This window comes from Diadema antillarum, unplaced genomic scaffold (genome assembly GCF_040938485.1).
Source record: "Diadema antillarum isolate AM-2024a unplaced genomic scaffold, OU_Dant_1.0 seq00001189_RagTag, whole genome shotgun sequence".
Lineage (NCBI taxonomy): Eukaryota > Metazoa > Echinodermata > Echinoidea > Diadematoida > Diadematidae > Diadema > Diadema antillarum.
In genome coordinates, this window is record NW_027271987.1 from 1,058,251 (window position 1) to 1,073,518 (window position 15,268).

General features: G+C 37.2%; 1 protein-coding gene across 1 annotated transcript in view; it reads right to left on the bottom strand.

Annotated features, from left to right (window-relative positions):
- Positions 1 to 9,239: 9,239 nt before the first annotated feature.
- Positions 9,240 to 15,268, bottom strand: part of LOC139744557 (F-box DNA helicase 1-like) — a 67,752-nt gene continuing 61,723 nt past the window's right edge. The window contains exons 20-21 of the mRNA XM_071654990.1: positions 13,128 to 13,253; positions 9,240 to 10,042 (exon numbers count right to left, since the gene is read on the bottom strand). Coding sequence (XP_071511091.1) covers positions 9,857 to 10,042; positions 13,128 to 13,253 — 312 coding nt within the window. The 3' untranslated portion in view covers positions 9,240 to 9,856. The remainder of the gene's footprint in view (positions 10,043 to 13,127; positions 13,254 to 15,268) is intronic.

Below are 15,268 nucleotides of genomic sequence, written 5' to 3' on the forward strand. Positions count from 1 at the left end.
AGATAGACAGATGTTTGAGGGGAAATGAATGGATTGTAAAAGAATGTAATTTTCCTCGACTTGGCCATGGACAGAGCATGGCGGATCAAGAGTGGCATATAAGATGATTCAATACTCCATTGACAGTCTCAGTAGTTGTTGATGATTATGGTGCTGAGGATGATGACGATACATAATGTTTGAGAAAAATAATAGCAGGTAATACGATTCTAAAGCTTCAAGGGATTGAATCTATCTTATATCTTCTGTAGATTCTCTGTGGGCACTTGTAAATCAAACTTTACAACCACCAGATGTCATGGTTAAATGTTGACTGATATCTCCTCTGTCACTAATGATAACATACATTGTAGAAGGGAAATTGCTGTATCATTTGAAGCAGATTCAATCGTAGAATGATCGATAGGTTTTGTAGGAAGCTACTGTCATCTTTCAGGCATGGGAGTGTAGTTAACTTTGATTTCTGAAATGGTGGAACAACAAAATGGGACTGAAAACCTTAATGAATCATTTTGTATTTTTTCCCAGATGATGTGATATTTGAATATGACATCAAAGGTGAGCTGGTAGCATATGACATTCACAGTGAGGCTACAAGGAGAAAGACTTTCGTCAGCAACAGGTATCCAGTTGCCATGACAACCACTGAAATTCATGCCCATGGTAAGACAGCATCTTGAATTAGATTTGATAGTTCCAGCATTCATCCCTTGTGAGATAAACATAGAAAATGGTATCCAGTCTTGTGAAAATAGTGTCATTGGCGGATCCAGAGGGGGGCGCACCGGGCGCGCGCCCCCTCTTTATTTTTTGTTAAAACAAAATGAATAAAGTGAAAAAATGGGGGGGGGGGAGGGCATGTGGGCCCCCTTCAGTTTTGTAAAAGCGCCTCCCCTTTATGGAATTCCTGGATTTGCCCCTGAGTGTGACTTCTCCCATTTTATCAGATGACTTGTTTTCATTTTAATCTTGTAAAGCATGATGTCAAGATAATTTGTGTAGAGCAGATCTGCAAATTTCTACATGCAAGTTACAAGAGATGCTTTGATTCTACTCGGACTGGTTCTTCTCCTAATACATCGTGGAATATGTGGTAATATATATCAGAGCATGACATTGAGTTCAAACCTGTTAACATCTAAAGGTAAACACTAGTCTATCAGATACCAATGGACCTCATGAATGAAGACTGACATTTTACCTTCGGTGTTCACTGACCTATTCTGTATGAATGCTTTATACATTTTAAATGTACTATTCTTCAAAGCTTAACTGTGCATTAGTGAAAGGTGCAGTTACATTACGTGGTGCAAATGATTGTACTCTAAAAAAAAGAAAAGAAGTTCATTACACTTGTAGCACTATAGCCATAGACTATAAACAGATTGTTTAACTGTTTTTAAGGCTAGTATAGGCATGTTTTAGCCATTTTTGTTTGAGATCACTCTTTTCACACTTCTTATTATGTTACATTGACCTGGCACGTGTGCCTCAATAAGCCAGATGGTCATTTAAATTTAAATACAGCTGACTTCCTGTATTCAATTTAGTAATTTCACAAACCTCCACGGACACTTTTCCCCTGTGCTAGGAAAAACAACCTTTGAGGAGACTGTAGACCGATCAATCCTGTGTGTGCTGCACACACGGTGCTTAGAATTATACGTGGGACTGGAATTGATGATGGCTCATGACTTTGCTGGAATTGCTGTTGATGCCATGTGGTAAGCTTAAGTTAACTGGGTGTGAGGTTGGTTCTATGAGTATTTTCTGCATCAAATCTTCTCTTCGCAGCCCCTGATGTGCCACTTCAGATTTTACCAGTGGTTTGCTTGACTTTGGGTTTCATCCTTATAATCATTAGTCATGATTTATTACAAATTTTGTGACTGGCAGTAGCAGCTCAATGGCTCACAATTTTACATCAAAATATTGTAATATGCATCGATATAGATATGACAGAGTAGCAAACTAATACAATTTGATATCATACAATCAAAATTTTGTGTACTTGAGGTAAATATCACAGAATTCATGAAATTTTAAATCTTCACTGAAGAGAGACTGCCTCTTATTCTTGCGGGAATGTGAAAACGCGGGAATATGTGAAAACGCAGGTATGAATCAATTCTGTTCAGGTATATATACAAGTTTCCATGATTTTGAGTCACTCTGGGGAATGTATGTAAATGAGTATTTGTGCATTGTGTGCACTACATAGAAAATATGCTGGAATAACCCAGATTTTGTTATTGTACCCCCAATCTGATAAGCCTTGCAGCATTGAAGTTTGTATACATTATGTTTGGCTTCTTGTGGAGCATATTTCAAGATTGAGAGATTAAAATTTTCAGCATGAAATTTGGTCATTCCTTTTGAATATATAGAAGTGATATATACTGGTATTTTGCTGGCTTTCACACTCTTATGTAAAGGAGTTGAATGTCTTGAAATGTGTTTTTTCATCTTTTAACTGTTCTATGGAACAAACACAAAACTAATCAACTTTACTTTTACCTTTTGGTATATCAGTTTGCAATCACAGTCAGAGGTGAACACAAGATGTTAAGTTAATGCCACTGTTGAAATACTTCATATGAGATTTATCTGATATCTCCTTTTATATATTTTCTTCACAGCTCTTGGTTTGATACAATTTTGGTGCCTGTAAGCAGAAACACCGAGTGTTTTGACATTCTGGTGTTGAAGCTGCAGGAAGGAAAGAGGTCTGGAACCAAAGACTATACCTTGACGCACACACAAACCTTGAGTCATACCTACAACACATCATCACTGTTTGATCTTGAAGATCACACCTTGAAAACCATCATAACAGGGGATAGAGTAAGTTAAAGATTTTTTTTTTGTATGGTCACAATTTCTTTGCAGAGATGCCAACTGTTACTTTTTGGAGTATTTTGCCAAAAGTAGTACAAGTTTCATTTTTTCCAGAATTGAATAGCTACACATGTCTATCCTGGAGGAAGGTTAGAATATAAATATAAAGGAAGGTTATGATATAAATATACATAAGATACACTTTTTCAATCCTCAGAATAATGCAGTGTTGTTCACAAAGATCCCTGTTGTAGAAACATGTAGTTGTTAAATGGAATTATCAAACCAGCCATAGCAACATTATTCCTATTATAGTCATTTTTTTTTATATACACAGGCTATTATGTACAGAACATATGAACTTACCATCCAGGATGCTCATTGATATATATAGCACCTAAAACTCCACTTACAAAAGAGAAAAGCAAGCTCAAATAGTGTATGTTGGCTTTACATTCAGAGTGCTATCAGACAAGTCACAAGATATGAGAAAATAAGATTGTAACAAAAAGGGTGAAACTTTGGAGAACCAGTTAAAAGTTAACTCTTAAAAGCCTGACGCCTGTTCATTTCTCATCTTCAAAATATATGAAGGGTACTGTGTGATGAAATAATCTTGGCCACTCATCACGCGACATTTCTTGTGTCCCAATGAGAATGCATTCCGTTGATATCAGAAGGGACCAAAGAGAGGAATCCAAGTGTACAAGTGTACTTCCTTTAAATTTTGTGTATGTGCATTACATTGCCTGTAATGTAAGCAGACTATACATGTAGAGGTCGACATTGAGTAGGTCAATGACATTAGGTCATTCACAGTAGCAATGAAGGCCCTCCATTGCTTGTAAAACCACTCACACGAGTTCATCACTAAAGTATCCTAGAGCCATATATCATGGACTGAGTTATTCTGCGTCCTCATATTTAACATTGCAATTCACCAGGTACTGTCAGTGGCAGAACCAGAGAGCAGTGCCAAGATGTGGGACATCAGTACAGGGGAACTCCAGACAATCATCCTCTTTCCCGGCAACACATGGCAAGCAGGAGAAAAGCTGGAACAGAACTGGCCTGTTTCATGGGTGGGCAACACCATAGCAACCGTCACAAGACAAGGTAAGAATCGCATCACTGGCTAAGATTTAGGTTATGAAAATGAAGCTTTTACAAAAAAAAATAAGTTTGGAAATGATGAACTCCATTCACTATCAATAATATCAGTCGGGCATTCTTGAATCTAGCATTTTTTAGTTTTATTTCAGTGCTGAATGCGATACGTAGTACTGTGGCATTATGAATATGTAATGCACATGTGTAGATATATATATATATCTTTTTTTTTTTTTGATTGACAGGTTTATGTGCCATAGTCCTAGTCTTCCTCGATGAAGAATGCAGGAGGACCAAAGGTGTCAGTTGGATTTACTTTCAACATGGCCCCTTCTTTGCAATCCAACTCCTATATGATGATGGCCTGTTGGTAATGAGGCATCATGTGGTTCACTTGTTCCAATATGGGAAGTCCAGCAAGATGTGTATGAAGCACAAAACTGATCTGCGGGAGGACGAATGTGATCGGAAGGAAGGGACGTCAAGTGAGCCGACTTCGACGGACATTAAACCGAAAAACTCCCCGAAGGTAGCTGAAGGATTGGAAAATGAGAAGGCTGCAGATCCAGAGATGAGAAGTCTAGAGAGTGAGGATGTCAAGTTTGATAGGACCCATTATTCCTCCCTCCAAACTGGCCACGTGGAAGATGACAGCAAGGGATTGGAGACAGGACTCTCCACCAACAAAGAACGGGGACAAGACACCAGCTGTGGAGATACCAGAGGAGCTTCAGCCAATGCTGGTAAAGTTCTAGATAGAGCAAAGCTCCTGTCTGAAATTGAACAGGTCTTGACCTTGGAAGATGATGACAAAGAGATTGGTAGTAGTTATGATCAAAATTGTGATGAGCAGGCTGATGTGGTAGACGGTAAGTTACCTAACCCTCTACCAGTAATGGAACTGGTACAGGATGAGGCAGACTGGCAGCAGCATCTATTAGATAAATCAAATCATGATCATGAAACAGGTTGCCTACTGTTCGGTGTTCCATTGCCAATGTACAGCGTCAAAGACTACAAAGTTTCTCTTTCTGACAGGACTTGTATTATCCAACCAACATGTCAAGATAGAAGCAACACAAAACTGGTCGTTTATCAGTGGGCTTAGCGAGGTGGTGTTGGTGAAATAATGCAGTGTTTCCTTTTGTTCATCTTTTTGTTGGGCTGAATTCAAACATTCATTTCTTTATATGATTCTGTAAAGATGCTGAATGTATCATGTTAATGCTCTGCCTTTTCATCTATTTATTCATTCCTTCATCTACCATATCAGTGTTACTGGTAGTCCGTGCATAAACCTGTTCAAGTGTGCAGCTCTTTGTGTTCACTTATTCGTCACAATAGATGCTAAGTAATGTTCTTTTTGCACAACATATGAAACTTTTTTTATTTATATGAAATCTACATGAATTTTTTTTTCTTTGTGTCAATTTAAACATACTCAATATTTATAATTTCTAAAATTTGGACATGCATATTTTTGGTCATCAGTATAATCGGTCTACAGGGGTTGGCATCCCTATATTAGAATTCTGTCAGACATAGTACAAAGGTATAATAGGACAGTGCACAAGACTCTTTCCTTACAATCTAATGCATTCAATTGAAAATATTGGACCATTTTGTGAAACTGACTTGGCCAAACACACCTTGGTGAAAAAAAAAAAAAAAATCAATTTTAAGGTGAATTCTTACATCTGATCGTGCAAGTCTGAGTAAAATTTCCAGACAGACTTTACTTTCTGGGGCCCGAACCTTTCTTTCCAACATCCAAGCAGTGATGAGAACTGCCAGTTTACCCAATCAGGAGTTTGATCAGTGATTTTCCATTATTTCTGAAACCCAAATAAGGTTGCACAATAATATGTAGTTGCTCTTAGTTAATCGCATATCTGACAGAATTATGTAATCACTTACGACTACGTCTGTGCTCTGAACTAACACACAGTGGAAGACATAGGAATAAACTAGACATGGTACAGGAATAAAAAGTTTATTGTTGTCATTTTATTGACCATGTATTGCAAGAACTATAGGCTGTTTCAAGCCTGTGTACATCATCAAGTCATGCAAAATGAATTGGAAACTTGTTGTTATGGCACCATGATTTCTAAAGACACAGGATTCATTTCATATGTTCATCAGTCACAGATCTTTTGCCTTCATAACTTGTAACTCCTTTCATAAAGTCACATGTAACAGACAATCTATAAAGCAATCTGGAAACTAAAAGCCCATTACCTCTGCAGACACGGTTAAAGTAATTAAAGTTTGCATATGAAGGGTCTATGGCACATAATTGTGTATATAAAAGTTCATTTCAGACAGACCATGCTACACCAGGATCAACAGGTTTGCTATGTATATTCATTATGACACACTCTTGTCATTACCAATCATTTTCTTTTACCTTTTGTGGACTGTATATCAATAGCATGCTACATAAAACAATGGCTATATCACAGACTTGGTTGTTTCTACACTCGTTTCAAGGTTTCGGTGTAGCAACTGCACCTGGTCACATGCTGTGTCTCAATTTTAGTGTACGTAATACGTATCAAAACTGCTTCATTTGAATCCAAGGTACATAATTAGTACATGTAAAGGTAAGTCCCTTTAAAAGAACATATTTATGACTGCAAGAATTTCACCTTCATGACAAAATTTCATTAAAACAGAAACCCATAAGTTGCAACATAAATTCACTGATGTGGGCCTTCATATAATGGTGAGGCATTAAACTGCACTTGCGAGCAAAAGTCTTGTCTTAAATGAAAGCAAGAGGTTATTAAGAATATTAAGCAGTCTTGTCTTGTTAGCATATATTTTCATCAAAAGTATTTTGAAAAGTAAATTTGTAGACAAGTATTTGCAAACCTACAAATGGAACCACCCAACTATTCAGTATATCTGTCTATTTTAAAGGGTCTGCAAGGGCCAACATTGTGAATGAAGAATGTTACATGCATAGTTGGTTACCAATGACAAGCTTGAACAATAGATTCCTACCATTCTTACTGGCGTGAAAGTATGCACTCCTATGGCCACATGCGTAATTGTATATTGAATGCTACAGACCCCGAGACTGATATGTACACTGCACAATGTACACTGCACAAGTGTTACCTCTCAACTGTGTGATCGTGTGTGCCACACCTTTGTGTCATGTAATGAATACAAGATGTGCGTGTGGCTTCTAATTCTCACAGTGTGTATTGAGAAGCCAGGAATTCAGCCCATTTGTCTATCTCATAGCAAACAATGTACAAGTGTAAGTGAGGAACCTAACGACAGGTTTACATGTTAAAATCTCTAATAAAAGAATGTTGATATGTGTTTCCCTGTTAGCTGATTATATCAAAAGAGTTGTACTATTGATAAACATATTAAGAAAGCTGTACCAGGAAACTCTTCTGGTAATAATAAAATCTTGTATTCGTTGTTGTTACAATGAATTCCACTTGTATACAGCTGAGCATGTTCTTAAACAACATATGTTTGGGATTACAAATCCAGAAAAATATATTTCATTAACTTTGGCGCAAGGATGATTGCTTTCCTTTAAAAAAACAAAAAACAAAAACAAAAAACAAAAAAAACAAAAAAAAAAACATGAGGAAAGAAGAAGAAAAAAAAGAAGAAGTCATGTCCCAGCTGTTTTTGAGACCACTCTATGATACACTACATGAATAAAGTTAATGGGCAGATGCATCATTTTGTAAGGTATCTGGTCCAAATTTGGCAAGTTAAGTTACAAAACCTTCCACAGATGTGTCCATCAATGACTGTTTGTTTATAATATGTCTGCGCGTGTTATATCCACTCTCAATGCTTTAACATATACATCTGACCACTGCATATCTCCATGGCTAATAAAGTAACATGGTTTGGTCTACTATACCTAGATGTTAATATAGGGGAATCCCCCTATTGGCAAGGTCATTACTGTTTTCTTCTCTATAAGTGCATCCCTGCTGTATCCATGTGGTCAAAAGAATATAAAGCACAGGATAATGGAGGAAAGCTTATTTCTGTGTTTTGAGAAACAGAGTTGATTGCAATGCTGGAGAAATCAAGAACTGTGTTAAAAAGAGAGAGAGAGAGAGAGAGAGAAAAGAAACTACAGTGGACTCCCGTTATAACGAAGTCCTTGGGGCGGGCAGTTTTCTTTCGTTATATCGAAATTTTGTTATAACCGAAAAAATAAACAATAAAAAAAAAATAGAGCTGATACTGTTGAGGCCTGAATTTTGATTTCGTTGTAACCGGAACTGTGTTGGTTATAACGGGAGTGCACTGTATATTACAACTAAATTCAAGTACAAATGCACACCTACCTAAAGCGAAAATAACTTCATGTGTGCAGTTTTCATATGACATTTTATGTGTATTGCAAATGCAATGCTTGCAAGACCGATACAATAATCATCTTATTTCCCTACCACTGCACTTTTTGATGTTAGTGCAATAATAGTACAGCCACAAAAACCATGAATACTTCCCCTCTTATCAACACCATTCAAAGGTGAAAATGAAGATCACACACTGTGTAATAAGCTGCTCACAAGTCATTCGCAATGTTTGTCTCATGGCATATTGCAAGAACGGAAGAAAGGCAGGTAGCTGTGCACACTTATGAAAACACACACACTTTTTTTTTTTACCCTGGAAGTGTCACCAGAAAAAAAAAAATGTGGTTATGCTTTTTTTTTTTTTTTGCTTTTGAGCTGAAGAAACCTGAAGTGGCACCAAAAAGTTGTGCTAAAGGCCCCCCTTTTTTTTAAAGCTTGTTAGCTGATTAAACCCTGCTGTGGCAACAGAAGTATAAACTGCTCCCACTTTTAAAAATGTTGCACTGGCCGTGATAACTTCACTGGCCTATTGATTAATCGATGTACGGGTACTTGAAGAATTATTTTACATCAGGAACTCTCATATGAGAAAACGGGCAACTCTTATCATAACTAAGTCCATGGGACTGTCAGTCTTCTTTCATGACAAAAGTTTGTTATATCCAAACAAATGAAGCATGTAAAGATGCCCAGATAATAATCTTGGGCCCTGAATTTTACTTTGTTGTATCCAACATTTCATTGCAAAAGCTCATTTGTTTAACAACAAAACCTTTGTATTCCTCTCAAGTCACTCATGTCTACGTAAGAAAGTCTCGTAATATGATGAAATCCAGTGTCATGTCAGTTGTTGGTCTTGTAGCTCCTTTTTCTCATTTCAATCTGTCCTTTCACTTACTGCATGCAAAAGTTACACTTATACCTATGTCCGGGAAAAAAAAAAATTACAATGGGACCCTCCACAATGATAATTTTTAAAACAGTGAATCAATCCAAATAAAATTTCAGGGTATAAAACTATAACTCACTGCCCACATCTTACAGGAAACCCCATTCGATTTGCTTCAGTAGAGAAATGAGGAATTTGTAGAGCATGTCAGAAATTTCTTCCCTCCAAGTTCTGTCTATTGTGTTTACACAATGATATGCAGTTCCCAGAGCATCCAAGTGCTAACCTTGGAAGAATCGGACTCATGACATGCTTTACAACAATCCACATTTCTCTGTAACCGCTTAATCAAACTGAATGGGGTTTTCAGCAAAATAGAGTTATGATATGATATTTAAGACCCTGAAGTAGCATTTGGACAGTTTAATCATATTAATTAATCATATCAATGCAAAAATCCAATTGTACTTTTTTGGGGGGACATACTGTACTATGATATCCATGGAAGCCCACTAGTTTTGACAGCTGTTCTTTCCTCCACAATCCACTCTGCTTGCACTGTGCTGCAGTAGACAGAAAGTCATGGATGACGGTGCTATCCTGTGAAGTATCAAGGGTGGCTGGATTTACAGCTCTAGTCCCCTACCGCTTGCCTCGCATAAGGGCTTTACAGCCCAAGAAGGTCTACGATAACTGGTATGTTGACCACTAGGAAAGGAGCCATGTCTGGCTCAGCCTCATCTTCTTCGTCATCAGTCTCTGGTTTGCCGTAGAGCTCCTGAAAGCCTGGTGCTTCCACACATTGGCTGCACACAATGCCCGCCTCCTCCACCTTCCGTTTGAAGGCGTGCACCTGACATTGGTGAATGGGAGAAACGAGAGAGAAAAATGTTGATGTGCCCTTTTAAACAGGTGCAGCTGTGATGCGAGTACAGTGCACTCCCGTTACAACGAACACGGTTATAACGAAATTTCGTTATAACGAAGTAAATCTTCTGGTCCCAAAATTATCACCATTAAAGTCTATGGTGCAAAATTCGCTTATAACGAACACGGTTATAGCGAAATTTCCGTTATAACGAAGTCTTTTCCGAGCGCCAAAGACAGAGAAAAACAAAAGAAATGTGCTCCGTTATAACGAAATGCGAATTGCTTTCGAAAATATGTAGCGGAACAAGCATTTATAGCGTCTCTGCATGGTGAACGTGTCACACCACTGTGTGTTCGCTCCTTGTGTCACGCACAGTTTCTGAGGGGAACTTGCGTTTATTATTGTAATACAGTTATCCCATATCACATTTCACATAGCTTTCCAGTGTATGATGAGTATTTAGCAAACAAAATATGATATATATACGTGGTTTTCTTGTTTTTGTTATATATTGTATTTGTTCGGTTATAACGAAATTTCGTTATAACGAAAGAAAACTGCCGGTCCCGAGCATTTCGTTATAACGGGAGTGCACTGTATCTGAAAATTGGTTCTGTAGTATCCCATTTCACAGAGATTTTTTCTCATCAGTCGCTCGTTGGAAGCAATGCTATTTGCTTCTGGCCACAAACCAAAGTGTATTCGATCACAGTCTGGTGAATCCCACTTGCCTTGGTCAACTTCCCCATGTTGGGTAATGATCCAATGGGGCAAGATTTTCCCCATGAAGATCACGCAGGACATGTCTAACAATGACTTGATAGTCGACCAACACAAGTCGGATTCATCAGACTGCGATCTGATACGCTTCGGTGGGTGGCCGGAAGCAACAAACTTTGCTTCTGACGAGTGACCGATACAAAAAATCTCTGTGGAATGGGGGTATTGGCTGGAACCATCATAAGGTACAGCATCATATTTTGTTACAATACAACATGAATTTCCAAAACAAAATGTGAAGCAAACCTCCATCCGTCCATCCCCCCCCCCCCCACCAAAAAAAGAAAAGAAGAGAAAGCAAATATAAAGCCAATAGCATAGAACAGCGTACACATACTTCAAATCTTGGGGGTGGGGGGGAATGTTTTACTTTGATACATGGATGAAATCAGGGGTAGGATGCTGTATTTATAGGGAAAATTATCCCATATATGAAAATTCTATGAATGCAGCAATATGAGTAGAATGCATAACTAAATGAAATTTGAGGAAAATTATACAATCTATTGACTTTTCATGATCCTTCAAGTTTTGGGGCATGAATTGCTGGATAATAAGGCCACAACAGTTCATCATGTTATTGTAGTGGAACAATACAAACACAAGCTCTTGACTTAGATCTTATGCAGACAGAAGTACTATTATCCCTTAAATATGTCCCTACTAGTCAGCAAAAAAGTGTTCTTTTTGCAAAAATCTAGATTTGATAGAATTCTCTGTAAATTTTCCTCATACCATTCAACTGTAACATTAGGAATTGTAGTCTCTTATACAATATCCTATGATGACACACACGGATGTAATCAAGCTTTGAAAATTCATCACTTTTGGACGGAATGTTTCTTTACCACTTTGTTTCCATTGATTGGCACATGCATTTGAATGCTTCCTTTGTCCACTGTTACAGATGTCTGGAAATTTATTATCAAAAGTAGAGATTACCTAATCCCTATTGTGTCACCAGGATCCTCACTTGGACAGAGGTACACTGATACATCTGAGCTGATTAGCTAATCCACAACATTGTCAAGTTTGAACGGATTACCACATGCTGATTCAGTAATCCATTCAAACAATCCCATTTAGTATAAATGATGAAAAAGCTTGGCAAATGAAGTCAAGTGCCTGGGCACGAAAAGGGTTAGGAAAACAGTTCATCACATGCAAGCCCAAAGACAGAATCATAGACCCATGCTGCATCCTGAAGAGTCCTATGGACTGGAAAGTGAAAGTGGTTAATAAATGATAATCTCATGCACATTCCACAGGTTAGTAGGTGATAAACTTGATGGGCAATTCCGCGGTTAGTAACGTTACATTCGAACAAATTTAGATATTTGTTTTTACTACAAAATTACCATTTATTCATTTCAAGTCAAAATTATGTCAAAAACATATTCATCCTCCCCATGTTTATGATACAGAAAAGAATGAATACAATCCAAGAAATATTACAATTGCTATGGCAACTTAAAGGGCTGGTTAGTAACGTTACGAAAAAAGGACATGACAAAAAAATCAATGTCTTGTAACAAAAAGTGTGCAAAAATTCAAGTTACTTCAAACAAAGTGTTGCATTAATTTCAATTATTGCATCATGACAAATGTTCATGCAAATTTTTTTAGCAGTTCGACCGACGATTTTTTAGCTAGACCCCCAAAAGCATAGTTAGTAACGTTACATTTGTCCGGAGTAATTCCGCAGGTCATTTCACCCTTTTGTAATTGACAAAATGTTACATGACTTCTGGAGTATTTAAATGTATTCATCCTTTACCCTTTAGCAAAACTTGGAGGAAAAAATTTCAAAGGAACCCACTGTAATTTGCATTTAAGTAAATTTCAGCATCCCCAGTCCCACATGTACATTTTAGATGATGGTTTTAGATCTCGCAAAATCAATAAATACGAAAAATAAAATCTACTGAATTTGAAAGACCTTAATGATTGATGAACATCCATGGCATTAGTTGATACCTAAATCAAGGAGTAAGATAAAGAGGCACATTTCTTTTATCCATGTCATGTCCACCTAACTGCGGAATTGCCCTGATGCATATTACACTGGTTAGTAAATAATGAACTAATGCACATTCCACAGGTTAGTAAATGATAAACTAATGCACATCCTACAGGTACGTGATTAACTTGATGCACATTACACTGGTTATTAGTAAATGGTGAACTAATGCACATTCAAGAAGTTAGTACATGTAAATGATAAACTGGTGCACATTCCAGGGGTTAGTATTTGATAAACTAAAGCACAATCCAAAGATAGTTATACCAGGCGTTTCCTTTGCAACCAAAGAAGTTCATCTGTGTTTTCCCGCAGTTCACCACACTCCTGGCACCTCTGGGGTCCATCTTTTCCCTGCACCTCCTCGGCAAGAACTGGGTAATCAAATTTCTCCTTGGAAGCAGAAGTATGACAAGAACATTTCAAAATTTAATTACCCACATTGAAATGAGTGCATGAAGACAACTACTCACCAATTCCAGCAAAGTTGTCGACATCATAACATGTGTTCCATAGGACGACGTTTCTGAGGCAAATAATATCACAATAATGCAAGGATTTTCAAGATATTTTCCCAACAAAACCTCATTTCTTCAGCCACTTTTGCAACTGTCCCTTAGATTTCACTGTTGTCCTAGAAATGGGAATGGTCCCTCTTGTCTAAAGATGCCATTTGCACTGGGCAATAAAACCTTTCTGTCACAAAATGAAAACATGGGGTCCCTGCCCCATTCGGAGATGAGAGAGAATCAGTTCTGTTAAAGGCATAATTTACCTTTTGCAGATGAAACAAAAACCCAGCATCAGTGCTTCAAAATAGTTCTAAAATGTGAGTTAGGGATAGAAACAATGTAAAAATTTGAACGAGTATTATCAATGCTAAGTATTGTTAGATATACCAAATGTGAACAATAGTTATAATAAAAATGTTTCCAGACTACTGTGTACAGTTATGGTTTAATGAGAAAAATAGTGATACAGTGCACTCCCATTATAACGAAATGCTCGGGACCGCCAGTTTTCTTTCGTTATAACGAAATTTCGTTATAACCGAACAAATACAATATACAGTACACTCCCGTTATAACGAAATGCTCGGGACCGGCCATTTTCTTTCGTTATAACAAAATGTCATTATAACCGAACAAATACAATATATAACAAAAACAAGGTAACCACCACGCATATATCATATGTCTGTCGAATACTCATCATACACTGGAAAGCTATGTGAAATGGGATGGTACCTTTTTAATTTCGTTTGGATATTACATTTAAAAGAGAGCATAAAGTTGTTTTTGTCACACAATAAGTCGTATAGAAAATAATAGTTTAGGATTCCGTTACAGTTCACTATTCCAAAGATTCGTTTCTTAGTAAAGTTTGTTACTCCGAAAGACTCTTTGTTCCGAAGTTTCGCCATTCCCTGGAATCCAAAGGATTGTTCATTATTTTGAAGCTTCGCTCTTCCGACGATTCGTTATTCCAAAAGTTCATAATTTAGCTATAAATATATTGTTCGTTTTCCGAAGGCTCATTGATCGGAAAATGAAATGACTTTCGTCATTCCGAAGGTTTGTAAATGAAAAAAATGAGAATGGTTCACTGTTCCGAAGGTTTTTTAATCCGACAATGAAATAAGGTTTGTTATTCCGAAGAAGGTTTGTAAATAATAAAAAAGAATGAGAAAGGTTAGTTATTTCGTAGGTTCGGTTATTTCAAGACGATTATGAAGTTTGCAATTCCAAAGTTTTGTTACTGGACACACCTTTTTCACCTTTGGATTAACGAAACTTTTTTTTAATGTTCCGATTAACGAAAATTTAGAATTCCTATCATTTTCTGATAAACGAATCATCGTAATAAGCACCATATCTCATTGACGGTTTAACGAACTTTAGTAATAACAAACTGTTTGAATAATGCCAAAATGTTCGTAATAACACAAAAATGTTCGTAATGACAAACCCTATTTCATTTCCGAACCACAAACACTTAGGTGTATAAGAATCTGTGCATTTTGTAATAAAGTACCTTCGAAACAATAAAACGAACCTTGTTTAATTTCAGATTATTGTATTACAATAACGTAAGTTCCCCTCGGAAACTGCGCGTGACACACCAAGCGAACACACAGTGATGTGACGCATTCGCCCATGAAGAGATGCTATAAATGTTTGTTCCGCTACATATTTTCGAAAGCGATCCTCATTTCGTTATAACGGAGCACAATTCTTTTGTTTTTCTTCACTAGGAAAAGACTTCGTTATAACGAAAATTTCGCTATGCTAAAACCGGAGGGGGGCGGATTTTGCGTGACACCCATGTCACAACCTACAAGATAGTGTCATAAGATTTTTTGAAATAATCAATTTCTAATTCTAGTTTATCAATTATGCAAATTAAGC